General features: G+C 41.3%; 1 protein-coding gene across 2 annotated transcripts in view; it reads right to left on the bottom strand.

The window, feature by feature from the left end:
- Plcb1 (phospholipase C beta 1) overlaps nucleotides 1-24,804 on the bottom strand; it is a 714,140-nt gene that overhangs the window by 59,340 nt on the left and 629,996 nt on the right. The window contains exon 32 of one of the 2 annotated variants that reach the window (XM_052724082.1): nucleotides 13,039-13,156. The exons of the other annotated variant lie outside the window; for it this stretch is intronic. Within the exon in view, the coding sequence (XP_052580042.1) occupies nucleotides 13,058-13,156 (99 nt within the window). The 3' untranslated portion in view covers nucleotides 13,039-13,057. The remainder of the gene's footprint in view (nucleotides 1-13,038; nucleotides 13,157-24,804) is intronic. 2 annotated transcript variants of the gene reach the window in all.

The following is a 24,804-nucleotide window of genomic DNA, read 5'->3' as shown; positions in this document are numbered from 1 at the left end:
GGCCCTGGGCATGTAGCCACATACTGTCCTGTGACTGCCCATCCATTTGTTTTTTATCACAATTATTTAGTAATATCCTGCACATAGTTGTCTCCTCTTTTTATCCTTGACTATTCTTCACTATCATTTTCAGAGAATCACTAAATATTACTTCTCAAAATCTATTCTATAGAAATACACAAGATTCCAGACTATATGATGTGATTCCGTATCTTATGTTTATTTTATAATATACATAAATATATATACACACTATGTATATAATATTTTATGTTCTTAAACAGAGCTATAGATATTATTGCTGTTGTAGACAGAATTTTAATTTTTTATTTAAATTATATCTATAAAGTAACGAATTACTTTGTATTATATATTTTCAGTGTTTTATGATGAACAGATCCATTTTAAATTGTCAGATATTTTTAGACCTTATTTCCCTTCATGCTGCACACTGTAACTCACAAGACAGGAATGTACTTGGGAAAAGAGAATGGCTGGGAATGGGGCTGTGGTCCAGACAAGAAGGCTGGAAGCTAGATAGCATGGCTGGCCTCACCACCCCATGAGTAGATCACTCTGGCCTCTTCCACTTCTGCTAAATCAAAATACCAGTCTGCTTAGGTCAAACTCTTAGCCTTTTATTGTAGTTTTCTATTTTAGGATTACAGCCCTAGTAACACCTCCTTTATTTCTCCTTTAGATGAATATAAATGAAAATTACCCCAGCCCATCAGCAAACTTTTATGTCAATAAGAGCACAGAGATCATTTAAATACCAGCTATGAGCAGAAGTTCAGTGGGGAAATGCTCTATTAAGGAAGAGAGGGTAAAGCTGAAGAAAGGCCACCCTGCACAGGGGAAGAAGGGAAAGCTCGGCCCTCAGGGGCTCACAATCAAGTATTGAGTTAAAACGTGTCCCTTCCCCTCTGTGACTGTAACTGTGTAGCAGCTGAAAGTGAATAAAGGAAGGCACAGTGGAGAGGCACCGGAACGAACAGTGCTGGGTGCAGAAATCGTCCTCTCCTCAGACAACTGTGCAACAGGGAAGCAGAGGCTGCTCTAAAAGAAAAGAGACCAGATTTGTACAATCCTGGGCTTTGTACTCACATGACTAGCATGGGGACAGCTAGGCAGGAAGGGCCAGTGAGCTGTACTTAGTAATCTGCTTGCTGGTGTCATCTAGATGAACTGACAAATGCAAAAGATAACTGTGTGTGGTACAGAATCCAAGAAGAGCAAGGACTGACCACAATGTGATTTTGTTAATGGTATGTTCTAAGTACTAAAAGAGACGCTTTTATCAGAGTTTGTGCCAAAGCAATGAGCTGTTATGCCTTTATGTCTGCACACATGCACACCCACGCACACACCCACCCACACCCACGAGTCAACTTTGTGTATTCATAGGATCTGCATTTATGGATTCAACCAATTATGGCATCACGGATCAGAAATGTTTGAAAGAGGGCTAGAGAGAAGGCTCAGTGGTTAAGAGCACTGGCTGCTCTTTCAGCGGTCCTGAGTTCAATTCCCAGCAACCACATGGGTGGCTCACAACCATCTCTAGTGAGATCTGATGCCTTCTTCTGGCATAAAGGTGTGCATGCAGCTAGAGCACTCATCCCTAAAATAAATAAATATTTTTTTAAAAGAAATGTTTGAAAGAAAAATTGGACTTATACTGACAGTGTATAAATGTTTGGTCTTGTCATTAGTCTATAAATAATGACAATAACGCTTATCATCATAGCATTCACATTGTATTAGGAATTAAAAGTGAGTTAGAAGTATATGGAAGTATGGAAAGCTATGTGCAATTCTAAGCTAACATCATATCCCTGTATATAAGATACATGAGCATCCATAGATTTTGGTACCTGTGGGTGGTCCTACAATTAGTTTCTCATGGATACTAAGGTACCAATACACATTCAAGTGTAACATTGTAGATGCATGAATAGATGGACTGTTGGATGGATGGAGAGCTACTTTTAAATTAACTGCCATTTATTACAAGCGATAAGAAAAAAACATAGGCCGGGCGGTGGTGGCGCACGCCTTTAATCCCAGCACTCGGGAGGCAGAGCCAGGCAGATCTCTGTGAGTTCGAGGCCAGCCTGGGCTACCAAGTGAGTTCCAGGAAAGGTGCAAAAGCTACACAGAGAAACCCTGTCTCGAAAAACCAAAAAAAAAAAAAGAAAAAAACATAGTCTCTTCTAGTTGTTCATAAGTAAGAATTTTAATTACAAGAGTAGATATCTAGGTGTTGGAAGTTTTAATGTGTAGTTTTTAGGCTTTCCAGTTCTCTTAGCTTTTTTGCTTATGCAGAATGCCTCCAAAGGCCAAAATCCAGATGAGGACCAAAATGCAACACAGTTGCGGACACCACATTATTTTTCATCATGGGCTCTTGTAAAGTCTTACACAGCAGCTTTTGATCATGTTTTAATGTCACCAGTAAGATCTAAATACCACTTACAGATTCTAGCTATGACAGTGATATGGGGTAAGCTGTCAACATCTAGGCACAGAGTTTAAAGAAAAATAAAACATGTCTAGAACTTCCAGCTGAACTTAAGGGTAAGCCAAACCAGGTAAGAGGAAGTATGTATGGGCTGCGTGCAAAGCTTTGCTATGACTGGGTCCTGGCAGGGGTACACACTGTGTGTCTTCATCTCTCTAGAACCTATCTACTAGAATATGACCACAAAAGGAGCTGTCAAGAGTTAATCTACCTTTTCTAATAGAACTATTTTATTTATTAATTTTTAAGACCTATCAACTACCTCCTAATGTTTTTTTTCTGCCTGATGAGTGGGTTGGTGTTTGTGTGTGCAATATTTTATTTTAGAGCAGATACTATTAGGCTAGTCTGAGTTTTAAGTGTGAAACAGTTTTTAAACTATTCATGGAGAGGTGTATGTCAGAGACGTAGCATGTGCCTAGCATGCTCCTGGGTTCAGTCCTGAGAACCACAAAACTAGAAAAAAATCCAATTTCAGCTTAGCAGATTCAAACCTTTGAGAGATGAAAGAGAATGGTTTTTCTACAAAAAAAATATGAGATTTTAAAAGCTTTTTCTTAAAGTACTGCCAAGCCTTTCTATGAAATTACAAACACAATAGAGAAAATTAAAAGAGAAAGCAAGAAAAGGCTGGTACTACCTAAGCCATATGCTTCTTGTTACCAAGGGACCCAGTGCCCACGAAGCTGTTTGTTATTCACTCCATTATAAACGTCTATCTATCACAGCAGGTGTTGGGGCATGAGAGGACACGGTGTCCAGGAAATCTGAAATTAGGTTAGAAATCTCCCAGGTGACCAATTCCCTTTCAATTGACTCAAGTAGCTGGCTGCACCTAGCCCAGCCCCTGGGCTGCCTGCCTGTGAAATGGCTGTGATTTAAGTCTCAGCAGAGATGCCCCTAAAGCATACTCCCTACAGATGCAAGGACCACACATCCAGGGAAGGGACAAAGGTGTCCATCTCCTTTCTAACTGCCGAAGGAAATAGTTCAATTTCCTTAGGTGCTTGGAAGTGCTGCTCCCCACAGAATTGGTTCCCTTGTGTCTTGTATGAGTCAGTCTCTTGAGTTAAAAGCTGTCACCCCCCTCCATTTATTTGCTTCCCCACATGGAGGGTAAGTCTATTACAGAACTCAGAGTATCTTCGAGGGAGAGCAGTGCTACATGCTCCGACCTGTCAAACTTCTTTCTATGTCCTCTCAGGGCCCAGCACCCTACTACTGGCCTAGACTTACCCATGGCCCAACATCAGAGAAGTGGTAGAACTCACTGTGTGAGTGAGCCCATGGTCTAGAAGAACTGACGTTAGTCACCAAGCCATCATCATGTCCTTTTATGCTTGTTGCTAGGTTTCAAGTAGCCTACTCAGAATGTCATTTTCCATTACTGGGGCATTACAAAACTCCCCTGCCCTCCTGAGACACATGGGATGTGGAGGGCTATGATCCAGTCCAGATTTTTCCAGATTGTGGGCTAGAGAGACACGCACAAAACTTTACCTCCTATTCTATTTTCTCCCTCCCCTTGGACTTCCAAGTCTGCAGTTGGAAGACCCAGGCTTTCCTCATTCTCTATCTCTTGTTCCTAGCTCCACTGTCTTTTCAAAGGTAGCAAAACTGGTCACTCAGACCTGGCTTCTGGGCTGAAAGGCTCTAAAGGAATCCAGAGATATCTCTTGCAAGTCTATGTATGTCCCATTATTGAGGATCTTCTCTTTTAGTAGCTGCATCCTTCCTTTGAAGAACTCCTCCTCAGGTGTAAAGCTACAGCTTAAAGTGGGAAAAGTGAGTTCACTATATGCAAAATGCTTTCCCTCTGCCATGAGGTAGAGTGGGTTCTAATGACTGAAACTAGAACTGGCAGCCTATTGGGTAGTAGATGCCTCAGTGTAGCAGCCGGGCAGGTCATGTAGTCTTATGTTGTAGGAGATCATGGTGTAAATATTATCACTAGAAAGCACTAAACAGTAGAAGAAAAGCCAGTGTTCAAATGGTGTCTTCAGGGGTGGTTCTCCTTATATTTCATGACAGTTTGCTGTACACTCACTAAAACACTGCTCATGGGGAGAAAAGCCACCATCCTGAGAGTAGGTGACAAACCATCTTTGGTCTTCTCTATGGCTATCATCTCCTTGAGTTCCTCATGTCAAACTACACTCAACTGTAACGGAGAAGTACTTCCTAGCTTCTCGGAACTGGGTGTCCCTCTATTTCTTTTGTTTTCCCATTATTCTTCTAGAACTTCCTTCAGTCCAAACTTTCAGAAGCATGTTAGGTGAGCCGTCTTCTATTTCTTGCCCCCTCCTGATCCTACCAGTATTATCTAGACTCCCATATCTACTTTCCGCTGATTGCCTCAAAACAACAAAGTTACTGACAACCTCATAGTTACTGAAGCCAAGGGACAGTCTTCGGAGGCTATAGTTTGAGTGAGTCACTCACATTTCCAGAGCAGGAGTTTTGGCCCCAGTGTGAAAGATGAGACACTTGGGAGTGACAGATTGATGGATTAGTGGGTTATCACAAGGGTGGCTTTGTGACACAATCCACCTACCTCTCTGGCAACTTGCTCCATCTTGCTATGTGAAGACTCTGCTACAGTATGCTACATCAAGACAGGCTCAGTGGGTACTCAGTAGAAGCTAGGGGTGCATTCTGTGACTTCTTAACCTCCAGAAGTGTCAGCTGAAGAGATTATTTTCTGCATAAATGACCCACTCTTGGAGAGCACGTGGTAGCAACGGAAAGCATACAATAGCTTCCGACACAGTGGGCAGTTCCCTTCACGCTGATGCACTGAGTTTTACTGTTGTTTCCCTGCTACTCTAGACTCTCCTCCCACCTTCTCGACCCCCCTTCTGTCTTTTCCTTCCTATTTTCCTTTTACCAGATTTTTTTTAATGTTCTCTCCTTTTCCCCCCAAACACATGAAGGATTTTATGTATCCTGACCTATACATTCAGGTAGATTTAGGATTCTCAGTCTCCCCTATCTCCACCAATGTCTTATGTATCCAAATCTCACATGCAGAAAAGATGAAAATGTTAAATCATTTAATGATTTCTGCTTGACCCCCCGCCTCCTGGAACCTCACAATGTGTTGTAATGACACAGGGAATCATGAACAGGTCTCCACTCGGAGAACAGATGGACTGCAGAGTAAATCCAAAGAGCAGGCCTGAGATGAGGAAGCCAGTGCCGCCAATCATTCTTACGGAACTTCGAGCAAGTCACTTCAACTTCCGGTTCCTCACACTTCAGAGCCCACAAGTGTAACTTAGCCTTCACTTCTTAAGAGGTTGAAGATGATCTCCTCCAAATGGAAACTCATTTTTCAAAGTCTGAACAATTCCTGACTCGCTTGAAGATGATGCAGAAGGGTGACATTAGAAAGATATGCTTCCCACAAGAAAGTCATATTTTATCCCTGAACTGCTTCTTCCCCGGCATCCATTCAGCTTCACTTAACTGCTACTTAAGACTTTTAGAAAGATTGAAAAAAAAAAAACCACACTCTGTAAAATGAACCAGGAAAGTGTTGGCTTGGCATCAGCCACGATTAAGTTGAGCCTCAGCAGTGGGAGAATTGTTTATGTGATAGCGGGAGCAATTTTCAGGAGACATTGTGACTGGGTTACAAACTGTTGTCAAGACTGGATTTATGTTTTAGGGGGCTCTTTTGTTTCCCCCAAATAGTACCTTCTGGTTACCTAGGAAGGATTATTCAAAACAACAGCCTCTCCCTGCTATGGGAAGAGAAGAGCATGAAAGGTGATATAATTCAACAGGAAATCTTGTTTTGTTTATAATGAATGAGTGCTATGGTTTGAATATGATGTGTCCCCTGTGAAACTCTTGTTGCAATTTAACTCCATTATGAGATATTAAGAGGTAGCATAACGTGAGACATTTAATAGGAGATTAAGGCTCTGCCCTAATGAATGGTTTAATGTACTCATGTGATTAATGAATTGATGAGTTATCTTAAGAAAAAAAAAACCAGGATTGCTATAAAAGATTGTTCTTGTCTCTCACCATGTGAAGCATTTTGCTACCTTGGAACTCTGCCAACAAGAAAGTCATCATCAAAATGTGGCCTCTGGACCTCCGATCAGAACCATGAGTGCCAGTAAACCTTTTAACAACTCATGTAGCCCATATATTGTGTTATGAACCACAGAAATAGATTACAAGGGATAATAATCTTCCTACAGTGGCATGCTCCAACAGGAACTCTATATAAATACTAGAGAAACTCTGTGCCTGAAAACCATAGTTTGAGTCAGTGCTATGCTGGCATGTATTCAACAAGGGACTCTTTAAAAAAAAAATGTCCTATTCATAGAATTTAGTATTTTTCATGGTATAAGTTCTTATACAATGTCCAACTTTAAATAATCAAATAGATGACTTTGAATAAGGGATTGTGGGAAAATACAGTTATAACTACCATACAGACCCTGCAAATATAAAAACATAAGACAATAATGCTGAGAGCTATTAAATAATCAAGAAGTGGTAACTTTGGGGTATTAATTATCTTTTCTTTTAATTTATTTGTAAATTTATGAAATTAAAAATTTAGCAAAAGCCATGTTTAATAACCAATACAAAGTCCTCGAAAAAAATAGATAATTGACTCCAGTATGCCAGTGGTTTGTCCTTAAAGAATAAAAGAAATTAATGTTAGCTTAATTAATACTTAGTACATTTGATGATGTTTATTAAACCAATAATAAACATATTGGTTTAAGCCTTTTTTACACTTGTTGATGTTCTAGAATGGCGTGTTATTTATGGCTACATGACTATAAAACAGTGACTAAAGTCATCAGACGCTAGCGAGGTGACAGTTTTCTGTAAACTTTGTGACTTGCATATGAACAATACATTTCCTTTTCTATGAAAAGCAAAGCACTGGGAAGACATTGGCTTGTTGTCTTGTCTTCTACACTGTGTGGTCTTGAATTTGCATCCAGAAGCCTCAGTTCCCAGTGGGACTGTATTTGGGATAAAGAGAAATAGACAGTAGGGTCCATGTCCCATGTTTGCACCAAAGCAAGGACATATGAAGACACAGTGCACAGGCTCTCTCTGTAAGCCTGGAAGGGAAGCTGCACCGGAAACCTTGATCTTAGACTTACAGACCCTTCAACATGGAGAAAATACATATCTTTTCTTTAAGTTCCAGTCTGTCTTTTGTTACCGAAGCCTGAGCAGATGCATGAAACAAATAATGAGACCAGATGTAGCTCCAGGACACTAATATGATGCTCCTATCTACGGCTTTCCATAAAGCTGTGGGTATTACTTTCTGTCTGCTCCTCTGCTTCAAGCTTCAACTCAGTTCTCTGGGTCTCAGTTCAAACCTTGCCTCAGGTTTGGTTTTCCCAAGTAGCTGCTTGCTCTTTCCCACTACAAAAAGCTTTTGTTTGTTTGTTTTGGCTTGTCTTGAACTTAAGGTGATTCTCTCGCCTCAGTCTTCCATCTTCCAAGTGCTGGGATTATACATAGAGCTACCATGATGTCTAGTTTGCAAACAGCTTTTTATAATAATAATCTTAGTGGGTTTTGTCAATGCAAATCTTTTGTAGGTAGGTGGCCCCCACACTGGAAATCAGGCATGTAACTGTTAAATTAAAAACTTAATTAAATAAAGAATTCCATTGTATAAACTACATTTCACATAGTGAGGAGCCACCTGTGAGCAGTGGCTACTGCACTGACTACTCAGACATTAAAGTCTTCTGTCCTTGCAGAAAGTCCAGTTGGACACTACACAGTGGTAGACAATCATCCACTGGACACAGGGCACCTTTCTGTTTTCCCAGTTCAAAACTTAATGCCTGCTAGGTAATAGGCACCTATGAGTTGAATCAATAAAAGAAAACAATGGACACTGTTCACCCAACTGTAACATTGCAAAAGTATCCTAGATTCCACGAGCTCTACAACTAAGCATAGACACCTGAACTTTTTATTATCAATGAGTACAAAGCTAAAAACAAGCTATTTTCATTTCCTCCAGGATGAGAACACCAATATGCATCATTAAGATATAATTATAGACTCCATCTCTCTGTGGTTAGTTAGGAAGAACACTATCGATTCTAATTTATTTTTTCTAGGCCATCGAGGCTCCATTGCTCTATCAGTGACCTTAAGGACTCATTAAATCTTTCAGCATGATATTTATGCAACTGTTTAATGAGTCCTCCAACACCTCCAATTCTCTGAATCTCATGCCTATTATTTTAGTGGTAAATGTCTGCCTTTAATTAATCATATCCTTGACAGACTCAAAGGAGACTATACAAAGGTTAAGGAACTTTCTGTTGGTGAAAGAATTGTTTTCACATTTACAGATCTTCAAAGACACACACCACAGTCCTTAGAGGTCCCTTTAAGGGCTTAGACATCCTTACTCTCTGAGAAATCCCTTTATTTCTTGCTTAAATCTTTCTTAATGTAGCCTGAAGCAGTTGTTTTGCCTCTGTTGCCAAAGAAAAAGAGCAGGGTGAGGGGCCATACATTCCAGAGAAGCCCCTTTTTGCTCTGTGAGTGACACTTAAATATAATCTAGAAGGAGATGGTTCTCTTTCAAGATAGTCTTTAGATTTCCCAGTATCCTCTGGGGTAAACTAGGGCATAATAAGTACAACTTCAAAGGATGTATGAAAGCCATCTGCTTAACAAATCAAACTAGGCCCACAGCACAGCCTACACACTAGCCCCTCATACACACTGGCCCTTCGGGTTCACTAGTCACTAGTGAACTCTAGCCCCTGGTCCACTGCAGCCCCGTCTACACACTAGCTCTAGTACACACTAGCCTCTTTCTGGGACATTTCAGAGGAAAGCTTAACTAACAGGGATGCTTATCGGGGGCTAGGGATGTGGAAGACTTCACCAAGGAGGGGTTAGGGACAGAAGAGAGTAAGATGCCAAGGGAGCCAAATCCATTTCGTCTCTGGTTTGAAGTCAGCATCTACATGCATATGCTACATGGTGAGTGGAGGATGGGGCCAAGGGCGGCCACTAAACTCTCAAACCTCAGTTTCTTCAAGTGTACAACACTGAGAACAAGAAGCCAGTACAAGTGATGTGGTCAGAAGGTGTGGACAACAGTGCACGTGAGATAAGCGCTATTTTAAACTTATTTTAATTAGGACAACTTTTAATACCTTTCTCTTGCCGCTAACTGACTTTTAATATGCCAACACATGGAGGAGCTATGCGTTCTGTTCTTTTGAGTTCCCTGTTGGCAAAGTCTAGAACACAAGAGGCACTTAATAAATGCTTGTCATTAAGTTGTATTTTCCCAAGGTAATGCCTTCAGTATTTTTAGGAGTGGGTCACTCTACAGATCCTTAATTTTTTCAAAGATTCATTTTATTTTAATTATGTTTATGTAAATGTCTGTGTATGTGTGAGTGCAGGTGCCCTTGGGGTCCAGAAGAAAATGTCAAATTCCTTGGAGCTAGAGTTCAAGGCAAATGTGAGCCTCTTGACATCATGGATGTTGGGAACTGAATGTGGGTCCTCTGCAAGAACAATAAACTTTAAAACTGCTGAGCTATCTCTCCAGGTCCCCTAGGCTTATCTAATGATTCACATCTACACAAAAGAAGCCAACACTTACTTGAAAGCTTGCTATACCGTGATTTGTCACTACTGAAAATAGAAGTAATAAGGATTAGAAGTCTGGGCTACCTGTTCAGCTTCACCTATTGATTTCCAGCTAATAACAAAGAATGTACTTTTTTCATCAGTGATGGAAGTGTGCATTTACAATTTTAAAAACATGAACTTCAGCTATTGTAGACAAGTACTCTTGGGACCCACCTTCTTCACGTCATAAACACGAGAACTGTATGTACTACTAGCTTCAATTAATTTGCTCATTTTCAATTGCTATGTATAAATAGAAATGTTTAGTGAAAAATAAGAAACATTTTGGGAAAATTAAAATGGGAGCAAAAATGACTCTACATACTGTTACATAAGGATGATTTGTATTTTTTAAACTATAAAATTCTATAATTAGTTCTTTTTTTCTGGTTTAGCAGTGAGACCTATTTTTCATGAAAAGTGTGAGGTTAGTTTATTTTGACATCACCCCTTGTCTCTGAGCAGCTAAGGGGAGCAAACTAACAATGTGATTAAAGATTTTTTGGGGGAAGTCCCGGTATTATGGGGATACTCTTTTAAAAGATGTACCATTTTGGTATTTTAGTTGTTTATTTGGTTGATTGTTTTGTTACTGTGTGCCAAGCAGGAAGTGCAGTTGTTATTCTGAAGGGAATAAAGTTGTAAATGGGGCCCCATCACAAGCCCAACAGGACACTAGGACAGAAAGGGACATTTAGAGTCTTTACGTATTTGTTTTGAAAATCAAGCTCAAATCCCGTATCTTTAGGGCCACTGTCATCGGCAACTTTTGAGAGATTCCAGAGTTCTACTCATTGCAGAGAATGCCTCACAAGGGCTCTCAAGACAGAGCCAGTGAGAGATGGCTCAGCTGGCTGGCGAAGAGACTGGTTGCCAAGGCAGGTTCAAGTTTGACCCCTGGGACCCACAGGGTAGAAGGAAAGAACCAGCTCCTGCAAACTATCCTCTGCCCTCCGCACATGTGCGGTGGTACCTTCCATCCCTCCACAAACAGATATAAACCACCAGGCAGCAATAAACCAACAAAAAAGAAGACTTAACATTCAGAACCCAGTGAGGAGGGTGTCTCCAAGCTTCCCCTGTGGCTTCCTGTACAAGATGGAAATCAGTATACACCAGCCTTCCTCTCCAGGAACGAGCTTTATCACAGGGTCACACAGTTGTTGCTGATGAAATGATGTGGTCAGAAATCATGACTAGGCTGTAACTTTGCTCTCAAAGGTGCTCTTTCTCTCTCTCTCCCTATCTCCTTCCCCCCTCCACCTTTTTCCCTCTCACTCACCAAGAGAAAAATAATGATATCAATGGGCCAAGCTTATGATTAGATAAAAACATAATTTAAGTATGGAGACAGCTTACAGATTTTTCCATAGGCTTAAGACAGGATGTAGGAATGTTCTAGAACCCTGACAGTCACATCATGGCCACAGGAAATGTGAGTGTCTGGTCATTAAATGGGGAAACTGGTTAGAAGGACAGATTCTTCTACCCAAACAGACCTCTTGGATCAGGATGTGTACTTAAGAGGATGCCCAAACAGATCCCCTAAGATTTGGTCAGCACTGAGCCAACGCCCCTGGTAAAGAGGGCATGCAGGGACTTACCTCCCTTCCTTAGCAAGGAGCTGTTTACAACCATTTTTGGACATGTTTCTATGCTGCATTACACCACAGGTCAACCAATATTTGAAGAAAAAATATTTTCAGTTTCATTGTAGAACTCTATTTTTGTTACATCAGAAAAGCATCTTGCTATTAAAAACATTGTTCTATTTTAAAATACACTTTATTTTTTAATCTCTCAATTCTTTATCACAGTATCATAGTACAATATTTCAGTACAGCAGTACAGGCAGGCACATGGCATGTGTGGATCAAGATAAGGTGATTGGTGTATGTGGGTATGTGTGAGAGAGCGAGTGAGCGGGAAAGAGAGAGAAAGACGTGTGTGTGTGTGTGTGTGTGTGTGTGTGTGTGTGTGTGTGTGTGTGTCCGTGCACATGGACACACACACACACACACATTCAGAATCCTCTCCACTAATTATTTTGCAGTATACAATAAGATGTTGTCAGCCATAATTAGCCAGGCTATTGTGTGGTAAAAAATTTGACTCATGTCTCTTCCCAAATGCTCACCCTCTGGAATGGCACAGACCCGTTTTCGGATTAGTGTAAGGAATGCAATAAATTCTCACAACACAGGTGGGAGTGCAAGTCTCCTGTTCCAAGTTCAAACCTGCAGTCTGCTCCAGTCTCTAGCTGCTAACCCAGAATCTCTACTGCAGGGATCTAGTGTTCTCACTTCCACAGAGTCAGGTTCATGGCCTGCCCTCTTAACTCTAAAGATCATGTGATAATAAATTAACTTTGTTGAATTTTTAGAAGGCATACTATGATGTAGAGTAGACTGGGTTACAAAGATTCCCTCAGAGACTCCCCTTTGGTTTAAAAAATAAAATGGGGCCATGTGAAGAAGAAAAGGGGGCAGAGAGAGTCACTGGAAAATACACTTCCACAGTGGGAAGAACAGATGAAGAGCAAGGAAGGGAAAAGTCAGAATAAAAGGGGAAGCCAATGTGCAGATAGAAGCAAAGGGAAGAAGGAGGAAGAGGAGTGAAGAGGAGGGAGTTTGTGCCCATCGGAAAGAATGCAAGGATGGAGGAATAAACAGCAGAGGGAACGAGGCCAAGGAAGGCATCCCAGATGTGCTGGAAATTCCATAGGCAATAGATGGGACTGTGGAGGAGGAGGGTGAGGACCAAACAGGCAAGTCCGCACTGCCTGCACTGCGGATGGCCACAAACCACCCTTCTCTCAAAAGGGCCCTCCCATCCAGTCCTACCTGGCTAGAAGGACGGTGCTCACCACTTGAGAGCTTGAGGGTTGGGGGGAGTAAAGTTGGGGGGAACAGAGGGATCCTCATGGCAAGTTTCCGACAAGACTGAGGAGGAGCCTTCCCCCTGTGTGGAGAAAAAGGGAGGCTGTCATTTCTATGGCAGGGAAATGGCTTTCTGAGTCACCTGGTGTTTCAAATTTAGGTCTGGGTGATCCCTTGATGGGCCATCTGGAGTGGCAGCTTAACACCCCCACCTCCCTCAGCACCTGCAGGGTAGCACAGGACCCAGCTTGCCAAAAATGCAGTGGTACTGCTAATTGACTTCTTGGCTCTTCCCCATCCTCTCCAGGGATTAGATGTGATGACAAATTTGTATGTCCTACTACATCAAGAGAGCTGAGAAAAGATGATATTTGATTGACAGCTTTTCAGTGGGATGAAGCAGTCCGATGGGTTGAGTTTTGATGCTCTACTTTTCATACCCAAAGAGAGAATGTTTTAAAGTGAAGTTAATTATCCCGCTACATAAATAAAGAAATTCAAAACTCTTTACTGGAACTCCCTTCAGCAGCATATATATGTGATAACTGGAGCCATGCTGAGAAGATTATTGTGGCCCCGGAGTCAAGTGGCATACGAATTTATGAGGTGTTCTCTACTAAACAAAAATATTTACTGAACAGCAAGAATGTGGCAGGCGTTATTCTTGGGTATCTAGAGTGCAGTGCATGGGCATCAGCAAATAGAAGTGGAGAAAATAGATGAAGCTCTTCGCTCCTTGCAGCTTACACCCTATGGGGGAAAGACAGCCAGACTTAGAAAAGAAACTGATGACTGACAGGGGCAGTAGTCTAGAATAAAAATGAGAAAAGGGTCAGAAATGGAAGTTGGTGGTAGTGTGCAAATTTAAGATTTTTTTCTTAACTTTTATGTATATGAGTGTTTTACCTCCATGTATGTCTGTGCACCACGTACGTGCCAGCAGACCACAGAGGCCAGAAAAAGGTGCTGGGTTCCCTTAAACTAGAGTTACAAACAGCCATGAACCACCATGTGGGTACTGGCATTTGAACTTGGGTGCTCTGGAAAAGCAGCTAATATTCTTAACAATCTCTCCAATCCTGCCAGGCCAAATTTAAATAGAGCGATCATGCAAGGTCTCCTCAAGACCTCATGTGTGAGAAAGACTTGAAATACAGGAGAGTTGTTGAATAAACATGTGGGGTGTGAGGAAACACTCTATACAGGGGCCCAGGGTTGGATTGGCTGGCTTGCTGGGGCTCAGCAAAAAGGTTAGTATGGCCCAGGCAGTGGTAGATCCATGTGGAAACTAAGAAAGGATATAGAATGAAGGGTTGGATCTTGTACGCATATACTGTGAGAGAGACAGAGGCCATCAAAAGGTTTTGAATAGAGCAGTGGCTTGATTTAAAGGCTGACCCTGGCTGCCAGGCTAGGAATAGGCTGTAAATGGATACACAGCTGTAGGGAAACCATTATAAACCCAGGTGAGATGGTCACTGTGGCTTTGGCTAAGGTGGGTGGAGTGAACAACTACTTGATGTCTTAATACACTATGTTATGTTTCAAATCCTAGGGTTTTCTGATGCCGTCGAAAACAAAGAATAATGAGTGAAAATGCTGTTTGAACCTTTCAGTTAGAAATCTCAAAACTTCCTTGTCAGGATCAAAGATTCAACTAATGATTGAATTAGTACAGAAGGCTTGTGCTAACTGACTTTTGCTTATGTAAAATGTATGAATGGGACTCCCATGGCTGACTGGTTACACTGATGCTCCAGATGCATAACCCAGGAAATAAAGTAACTCTCAGTGTTAGCTGCTGTTTTCCTATGTTGAACAGAATTTTCTAGAGTTTTTCCAGTACAGGACCCTGTCCTGGCCCTTTTATGACAACATTTCCTTTGGTCCCCACATTTTAGAGTTACTAAGGATTTCAAGAGTCTTAAGATATACTCTCTTTGGATAATGGTTAAATATGTTTCTTGATCTGAGTTTCACCATTTTCCCCTTAAAATGTCAAAGGCTTGTGTAAAATCATGTGATAGTTTTCAGATATCAACTATACTTTTATGTATTTTGCATTAAAAGTGTTTAGGATGTTTGTATTGACAATTTTCACTATCCCGTTTACCCCAAACGAGGACTTAAAAATTAGAGATACACTGAGAATTTAAAATCCAATTAGTAGTAGAAAAATGCAGTCAAATAATGCATGGTGGCATGAACACAGGACAGGAAGCTGAAAGGAGTCCCAAAGCTACTGCCCTGAGTGTCCAGTCTTTTTTGTGTATGGCGGTAGGAAGATGGAACATCTCTCAGTCAATTCCTGATGCTAAACTGGGGTTTTGTGAGAAGACAGAACCATAACTTAAGACCATCTACTTAGCAGGTAGAGAGTATTCCCGTTGGAGTCTCTGCCTTAACCCAATATAACTAATTGCATATTGCCACATCATCCCATTTACAGGAAGAGAAAATCCAGAAAAGGAGGGAGAAAGCAAGTTACCTGGGAAGAAAAAAGAAGGAGGAATCAACTGTTCCCAAGTGAGTCTTTGTTACAACTTTGTTGAGACTTCAAACTCATCACCTTTTAGAAGTCAACTGGTAACGGGAATCTGTGAAGCAGCCTAGGCTACACCAAGCTTAAGGGGCAGCCACTTCACAGGCAGAGGTTTGTCGGTGTGCTTCTCTCATAATTACATCGTCCAATTATTCAAGAGAAGTTGAAATTTTTTAAATAAGGCAATTTCTGACTTTTACACAGCATGGATAGCTTTGTGATAATGCCCCAAAGGGAATAAGTGGGATGGTTAATGTTCTCTATATTTTTCAGCTCCAGAGCGTCAAAGGGTGGCTGAGGCATGGCAGCAGTTTTAGAACATAGGCATTTGTGAAAGCAACAATGGGCTCTTTGGTGACTTGGCTTCATATCTTTATCTGTCTAGACTGAAGCCTGCTTGCCCATCTTTCCTACTTCGTGCCTGCATTAGATGGGGAAACAGCTTTGTAACTACATGGAGCTAAACTCCACACAGCAGGAAATTTCCTGCCATGCATAAGCAGAGTTTCCTGCAGGCTGCATGTCTCTGTCGAAGTGGGGCTAACTCAGATATTAAAGAATTCAACACTGCTATGAGAGGCCTTCCTATCTCAAGCATTGGCTAGTTGAGTCACTTGGGCTGTCTTTCCCACTGTAAACAGAAAAAAGTTGAATTTGCTTTTAAAATTATCTTATTTAGAAACCACTAAATCTTAAGGAATGACTAGGCCCAACTGAAAGGACCCATGAATCCAAGCAACTGAAATTCAAATGCTTTGCATGGCCCCATGGGCCTTGCTCAAACTGGAGCATCTGAATTCCTCTCTGGAAACTTTGAAGGGTGAAGAGCCTATACCCCAAATCTGAGGCCTCTCCAGAGTCAGGGAAGTCACAGGGGATCCTCCATACAGAAAGCTACAGCCTCCAGACCACTTACTTGACAAGAAACCAAATGGAACTTTTAGAAATAAAAGAAAGCATACAGCTTGGGAATTTAAAACTTAGTGGATGAGCAGGGTAGAACCAGTGTATCAGAAAGACACCTGGAAAAATACCTGTGCACAGAACAAAAAGGCGAAAAAAACTAAAGTTAAGAGGGGGAAAAAGGAAGTAAGAGTCTATTTTGTGCATGTGTGCATGCATGAGTGTGAGGGCACACAAACACACACATGCAGACGTATGCACAAACATGCATGTGTGCGCACACACATGTGCATGCGCACACACATACACCCAGCCTCACAGAATAAAATCCTAGAAGTGAAGAAAAACATTGCACAGAAGCCATTGTTTGCAGACATGACATCTGAGAATCTGACAGAACAGATGAAGCTCTGTGTCTGGCCATCACAAACACACAGATACATTTTAGAGTCATCTGTCTGGCCACTTCAAACACACACACACACACATTATAGGGTTATCTATCTGGCCACTGTAAATACAGAGATACATTAGAGTTATCTTTCTGACCACTTCAAACACAAAGATACATTATAGAGTCATCTGTCTGGCCATTTCAAACACACAAACACATTATGGAGTTATTTGTCTGGCTACTTCAAACACACAGATACATTATAGAGTTATCTATCTGGCCACTTCAAACACACAGATACATTATGTTATCTGTCTGGCCACTTCAGACACACAGATACATTTTAGAGTTATCTGTCTGGCCATTTCAAACACACAAATACATTATAGCATTATCTGTCTGGCCACTTAAAACACACAGCTACATTATAAGCTGTACAAGACAATTAAAGTTGTGTATCTGGCCATTTCAAACACTGAGATATATTAAAGTTATCTGTCTGGTTACTTCAAACACAGATACATTTTAGAGCTATCTATCTGTCTTCCCATTTCAAAAACACAAATACATTATGGAAACAATGTATAAGATCAAAGGAAAAAGTACAAATGAAGCCAAAGGGAAGGAATACAAATCATGTCTATAGAACTACACTATCGCAGATGCAGGAAGGCAGCAGAATTTTATCCCCAGCGAGCTGCCAGAAAGTAACCGCCAATACAAAATTCTATACCCAGTGAAAATATCACTGCAGAAGGAAGGCAATGTAGATTCTGGTACACATTTTAAGCTGACGAATGTTCAGCAAAGAAGGCTATAAGCATGTAGACGAAACTGAATGAACACTGATGGCATGGCACACACTAGTCTCATATCTTATGATTAAATGCTGTCTTTATCATCATCTCATGCCATTACCTTTTCAGTGTCTCCCCGAGTAAGGACATTTAAAAACTGGGGACACACTGTAATCATAGGTTGAAACTTCTGGGGAGCCTTTGCTCTCACTGAAGGAACCACTCATACCGGTGAGGTGCATAACTAATGTTTTTTGTTTTTGCTAGTTTTACTGTATTTTAGAGTAGTGGCCAGAGACACTGAGGCTTTTTTATTAAAATTTATTCTAATTTTAAAAGTCTTTATGATCATAAAAGAATTTTTAAAAGAGTTGAAATTGGACAAAGGGAGTAAAAAATGGTTCCAATATCCAATAGCATCTCCCAGAAGGAAAGTAAACATGTTTCAGTTTTATGTTCAAGAAAATAAAAGATAACTATATCATTTTCTAAGAACACAATTCTTTGCATAGATAAAAATGAAAACTAACCTCATATAGAACAGATAAGACCAAGCTAGTGTGTGGGTTAATCAAGATTTGACAATGTGAGGCATGGCCCAAAGGCTGCTAGCTCCCACTGAGGAGTTTGCATTCCCACAAGGAGTTCTAATTGATACTGGCAGGGAAACTCCATACTTGTTTATCAAATAGCAAAGATTAGAGGTATAAATGAATTAGGTGAAGAAAGGTCTAACTTTAGCTCCCTAAGTTAAGCCTTTCCCCTGTGAATACCAGGTCAAATGTCAGCTGCACCCAGGGTTCCATCTCAAAGACTGGCAGTGGTTTCTAGCATGATTAACTTCACACCCAAGGTGAACCACTCACTCTGCCTCAGAGATGTCAGAGGGAGAAATGAGGAAACCCAGTCTATATTCCACTCATTGACAAAAGAAAGAAGAGGCAGTGGCTACATGGTGAAATGTTCTTTGGGAATAAATGAAAAATGCCCTAAGGCTTCTTGGAATTCTCTCTTGATGAAGAGCTAAATTAAAGCAGAAAACCTATGGCCTAAGAAATACCAAAGACAAATTAAGTGTCAGAGAAAAAAGAAATTACAAATTTATCGACTGTTTTATGAGGTCAGGCAGACAGTTCATTAAAAGTCTCGTCAAAGGATGATTCCTTTAACGAGATCCAGTAGCCGCAGAATGATCAATACACATTGGGATATCTGCAACAGATTGAGGGCAACATGCTAGAATAAACATCTTTCAAATGTTCAGGAGTAAGAGCAGACGGCCCTCTGTATCATTGTAACTTGTCGTTTAAGTCCACACAGGCAGTGGCTGCTTGGCATTTGCAGCTGAGCTCTTGAATTGCTTCCAACACATTTTATATACACTAATTCTTTCTTATTGGCTTGGCAAACCCAGGTATAGAAATCCCAAGGAAACCAATTATGCCACTGAGTTGGAAGCCTGAACAGTGTTCTTGCAAGCATCTTATAGATTCTGTGGTTGAATTTTGCAAAAATACCTATCTTCGACACAATCGAAGGCATACATTTAAGGGCTCAGTGAAGCAGGTGACCGCCAGGAAACACGTATCTGAATATATCTCTGGAAGGGAGAATTCTGTTGAAAAGAAGCTGAGCATCACCTTTAAGAATGTCTATTGTCTGTAACTTAATAAGTCTCAGTGGGACTCGGGCACAGCAATGGACAATTTGATCTTATGTCAAATCCAGGGTCAAAATACCTATTTGTTGTATAAATTGCCTCTAAGGATCAAACATGTCCATTTTTTTTTTTTGCTATGCTCTCAAAAGTTACAAGTCAATGCAACAGACACACTGTGCCTTTTTATAATAGAAATACAAATGAATTCTACCTACCAAAGGAGTCTGCTACCAGTTGCAAGTGGGGCAACCCAAACTAAGCTTTTTTTTTTAATTTTAATTTTTTAAATTGTTTAATCTTGCAATTTGATTTAATTTTACATATCAGCCATGGATTCCCCTGTCCTCCCTCCTCCTGCCCCCTCCCTCCCAGCCCACCCACCCCGTTCCCATCTCCTCCAGGGCAAGGACTCCCCTGGGGATTCAGTTCAGCCTGATAGATTCAGTCGAGGCAGGTCCAGTCCCCTCCTCCCTTCACCCAGGCTGAGCAAAGTGTCGCAGCATAGGCCCCAGGCTCCAAAAAGCCAGCTCATGCACTAAGGACAGGTCCCGGTCCCACTGCCTGGGTGCCTCCTAAATAGTTCAAGCTAATCGACTGTCTCACTTATCCAGAGGGCCTGATCCAGTTGGGCTGGAGGGATAGCTCAACTGTTAAAGGCTAGGCTCACAACCAAATTAAGCTTTTGCACTGGGGCCATCATATGCTCTCTGGCAAACAGGGACCAAAAAGATTAAAGATGCTGTTTCTGATTAACCATACTCTCCTTTCATTGTTCTGTTGCAAGTTAGTAAGAACTTGAGGACTCAGGTTCATTGGGAGCCTGAGTATGCTGCTGAGTGAAGGCTCTGCAAAGCTCCACTTTACATGAACCTTCAAGGCAGCTTGCTCTCTGCTGGGCCAGGGAAATGCCTTGCCACTGAAGTACTGTTGGCTTTCACCAATTGGATACATTTCTTGTGTTCAATTTTTAAATCTCCTTTGACTTTTAAAAGACAAGAATTTGTTTATCAACAAGGAAGACTATATTATGCAGATAAGTCTAGGGTTCTGAACATCTCAAAATAGTAGATTAGGATTAAAAAAAAAAGTACAGACAAAAGAGCTTTCTCCGTGTTCAGGCCATGACTGTGGACACTGACCTGTGACTATATTACATGGATGAAGTGGGTGAAGGGAGAGTGAATGAGTATGTTCAATAACATGCTGAAAGACACTGAAGACTGAGGAGAGATGCCATCTCCTGACACTTCTGCTACAAGCAAATGATGATGCACGATCAGGTTCTACTTAGAACGCTTTTCTGTCCCCTTTTTGAGAAGGGCTGCTGCTTTCCAGAACTAAGAGTGACATTTGGGCATGCTTTCAGGTGAAGCTTGCCATCTACACAGTTCTTGTCGTAAACTTGGAACAGTTCATAAATTTCTAGATGTCATAAAAATCACTCTGCCTTGTCATCACTCTTACTGAATGGAGCTGACTGGGTGAACCTGTTTTATGGCAACTATTGATTATTTTCATTTCCTTGAGTTTTTCCTCTTTCCTTCGGTTGCTGCTCTTATTCATTTGGTTCATATCTATGAAACCCTCCAGAGCCCTTCCACTATTGCGTACTCAGGAGGGAGGACTTCAAAGGCAGTGCTATTCTATTTCTGGTCCCCATCCCACAGTCATAGAGCATTGAGGTCTGTCAGTCACCCTGGCCTTTCCTAATCTACACTTGCTGTCCTGTGCTTCCATTCCCATCTCACACCTGATTGTGCCATTCCCTCTACTGCTCACCACTGTTGCTTGCAAGTCTGGATCTGGTGTCCTCCAGAGGCCCATGAACAAAAGCTTGGTCTATGTACCAAGTGCTCCAAGGAGTTGGTGGGACCTTTAAGAGGTGAGGCCTGGCTGGGCATGGTACCTTACATACCTTTAAACAGTAACATGGAGGCTGAGGCAGGAGGACCACTGTGATTTTAAGCTAGTCTAGGCTGCAGAATGACCCTGTCTCATTTTCTTTAAGTGCATCTAGTGGGAAGACATGAACTCACTGGGAATTTGCCGTTGAAGAAAACATTGAGACTCAGGTCTATTCTTGCTGATTCAGGTTTCGCTGCTGAGCATGAACACAATTCCTCCACCATGTACTATTTCCATGACATGGTATGCTACTATAGGCATGAATGGAACAGGGCCAAACAACAGCGGACTAAAACCTCTGAGCTTGTGAGTGGAAATAAACCTTGTCCCTTTTGAAGCTGATCATTTCTGGAATTGTGTCCCAGAGGCAGACAGCTGACTAACATCCTTCTTGCTTCTGCTATCCTTTTCTTTCGTTTGCTATGTATCATACAATATGACTACATGTGATTGATTTTGTTTCGCTTTGTTTTGATGGAGAGAGTGTCTTACATGTATGGCTTCAAGCCTGATGTGGAGCCAAGGATGACCTAAAAAACTCCTGATCCTCCTGCCTCCTCCTGCCTCCTCCTGCCAAGTGCTGGGATTATAGATGTGAGCTACCATGGCTGACTTCACATGTGATTTCTTGTTTTATTATCGAAGTAATAGCTATAAAAACACATTCTTAAGCTTCAAAGAACACCCTTCAACAAATGATTTGGCTTGACATGGAACCAACAACCTTCAAGGGCTACCTTCAAATCCACTTACAACATGATGGCCATAAGAACAGCCTCACAGATAAAAGAGAAAATATGTTGTGGTTCCTAGTTACACTAAGAAATAAAGACAAGAGAATGATCAAGAATTCCTAGGAACACTTTAGATCTTTTCTAAGGAGCCAAGAAAGAAGAAACAAAAGCCTCTAAATATATAGTTGTAGCACAAATTGCTCACCACCCCCAAGTACTGTTTATTCAGTATACGATGAGAAAGCATCAGTTGTGTTTTGGTTTCTGGCAACCACAGAACCAAGGAGCTGAACTTCCTCCACCTCTGTGAATGAGTCCTAGTCACTCTAAGGCAGTCATAAATATTACACTCTCTTCCTTATGATTTCTTTAGGAACCAGAATGTGGTTCCATTACAGCAGATGAGAAATCTATTGTCGGGGGGTAGGGGGTAGGGTGGGGATTGGGGGGTTCTGGAAGGTTTCCACCAATCCTAAGAAGAACATAAAGTGGGGGGGGATTTCCTTCTCTGCTTTTGAATGATTCTACATAAGATCATGATGCGGGAGCCTCGGCATCCATCTTGTCATTGACTTTAAAGTCTGAGGGCACCAAACATCAACACCGAAATTCTGAAAATGCTGACTCTCAGGGAGATTGCTGAGCCACTAAACCAGCTACCTGTCTCTAGAACCGGCTCACCATCCCTAGAAGTGGTCAGTTATCCCTAGAAATGGCTACCCATCCCCAGAACTGGCTGCTCACTTGCTGTGGTTTGAATGAGAAGTGTCCCCCACAGAATCATGTATTGGAACACTTGATCCCCAGTTGGTACCACGGTTTGGGTAGATTGCGGAACTTTTAGGACATAGAGCCCTGCTGGTAGAAGTACATCACTTGAAAGTGACCTTTGAGGGCTTAAAGCCTCAACCCACTTCCTGTTCTCTCTTTCTCTACTTCCTGCCTGTGGGTGGAGATACACTCAGCCAGCTTCTTGCTCCAGCCACCTGCTGCCCTGTCTCTCTTGCCATTATGTGCTCTCTCTCTCTCTCTCTCTCTCTCTGGAACAGTAAGCCAAAATATACTCTTCTGCAAGGTGCTTTTGGTCATGGTGTTTTATCACAACAGGAAAATTACTAATATAGTATCTACAGTATCCCTAGAACTGTGCCTCCATCCTTAGAATTGTGACCCTACTCAAACAGTAATATTGTCACTTATGAAGTTGTCACTGTTTAAGGTAATTATTTATCTATTTAGTTAGTTAAAAACCTGGCCTCACTATATCGCCCAGGTGGGCCATGATCTCTCAGTCTTCTGTCTCCAGCCCCCAGTTAATGGGATTATCTATGCATGTGAGTAAGCCAGGCAGGTTAATTTGATTTTCTGGGAAACTGGACTCAGACAGATAAGGTGACAAAGGTTATTAGTCACGTTAATGTTTGGTTGTATCCAGTGAAGAAGCTTTAAGGTGCTTCAAAACTACTTACTTAACTTGATTTTAATCATGATGACATAGACCAGTCACATGTGTGGTAGTATACGTCTATACTCCTGGCACTAGGGAAGCTGAAGGAGAAGGAATCTGAGTACACACACACACACGCACACGCACACGCACACTGTAATTCCAGCACTGGAGAGAGAGGCAAATGGACCCCTGAGTCCCGAGCCAGTCAGCCTCATCTACTGGGCAAGTTTCAGGCTAGTGAGGGGCCCTGTTTCAAACAGTAAACATGGCTAGCATGTAAGGAATTACCTTCTGGCCTCCACATGCACACACACATGGGCACCTACACACGTGTGAATGAACATATATATATATATATATATATATATATATATATATATATATATATATTATATATACTATCCATGAGTTACTTAAAGTAAATTGTATAATTTTAACATATATGCATTGCATTTGATCTGTGATTAAATAGTTTACAATGTTGAACCAACACACATGCACACACACATACACACACACACACACACACACACACACACATGCTCAGAAGCCAAACAAAACTGAAAGTAACAGTAGTTGTCATGAAGGGTTCTTAGAGGTCCAGAACTGGCTATGAGGCTCACCATAAACAAATTTTATTACACCAGGATAGAAAGTGATGACAAATCCAGCATTAGATGCTGAGCTTGAAAATGTATGTGTCTGAATATATATACTTCTGACTAATTATATTTTTCTTAAATTTTAGTCAAATCTGGATCTGTTATTTAAAATACTTGAGCACATGAGTAAGATAGATTCTGGAAAGAAAATACAGTGCCCCCTCCCCCAGTATGCCCTGAAGCCACAAAATGCCAAAGCTAATCTGTCATTTAACGTCCTCAGCTCAGGGATTCCTTAGCATCATTGCTCTTGTGCTTTGGAGCCATTATAAAGTAAAAAGGGGTCACAAACACTGTGACACCAGATTGCGAATCTTGCATGAAAGAGGGCTGCTGTGGGACTGTGCTGGACAGAGGGACAGTGCACACCCAGAGTGGCTGAAACAGTGCCTTGAGGTTTCATCATTTGGCCACAAAGTTGTGCAATTTAGGACATCATGAACTGTTCACTCCATGAATTTCCCACTTAATATTTTTAGACCATGAATGGCCATGGGCAATGAAACTCAAGAAAGTGAGACTAGCAATATAAAGGGAGACTACTGTGTGGCAATTTCTAAAGTTACACTAAACTGTATCTCACTATATTAGCATAAGCAGACTGAGCCACAATTGGATACTAACAGGAGAAACTTAAGAATTAACAATATACAAAGTAACTATCAATTCTTGCTTGAGGGTTT

This window comes from Peromyscus californicus, unplaced genomic scaffold, assembly GCF_007827085.1.
Source record: "Peromyscus californicus insignis strain IS unplaced genomic scaffold, ASM782708v3 Scaffold_7__1_contigs__length_154581171, whole genome shotgun sequence".
NCBI classification, from domain to species: Eukaryota; Metazoa; Chordata; class Mammalia; order Rodentia; family Cricetidae; genus Peromyscus; species Peromyscus californicus.
Note: the sequence above shows the minus strand (reverse complement) of the source record. Positions and strands in the feature narration are given on the sequence as shown.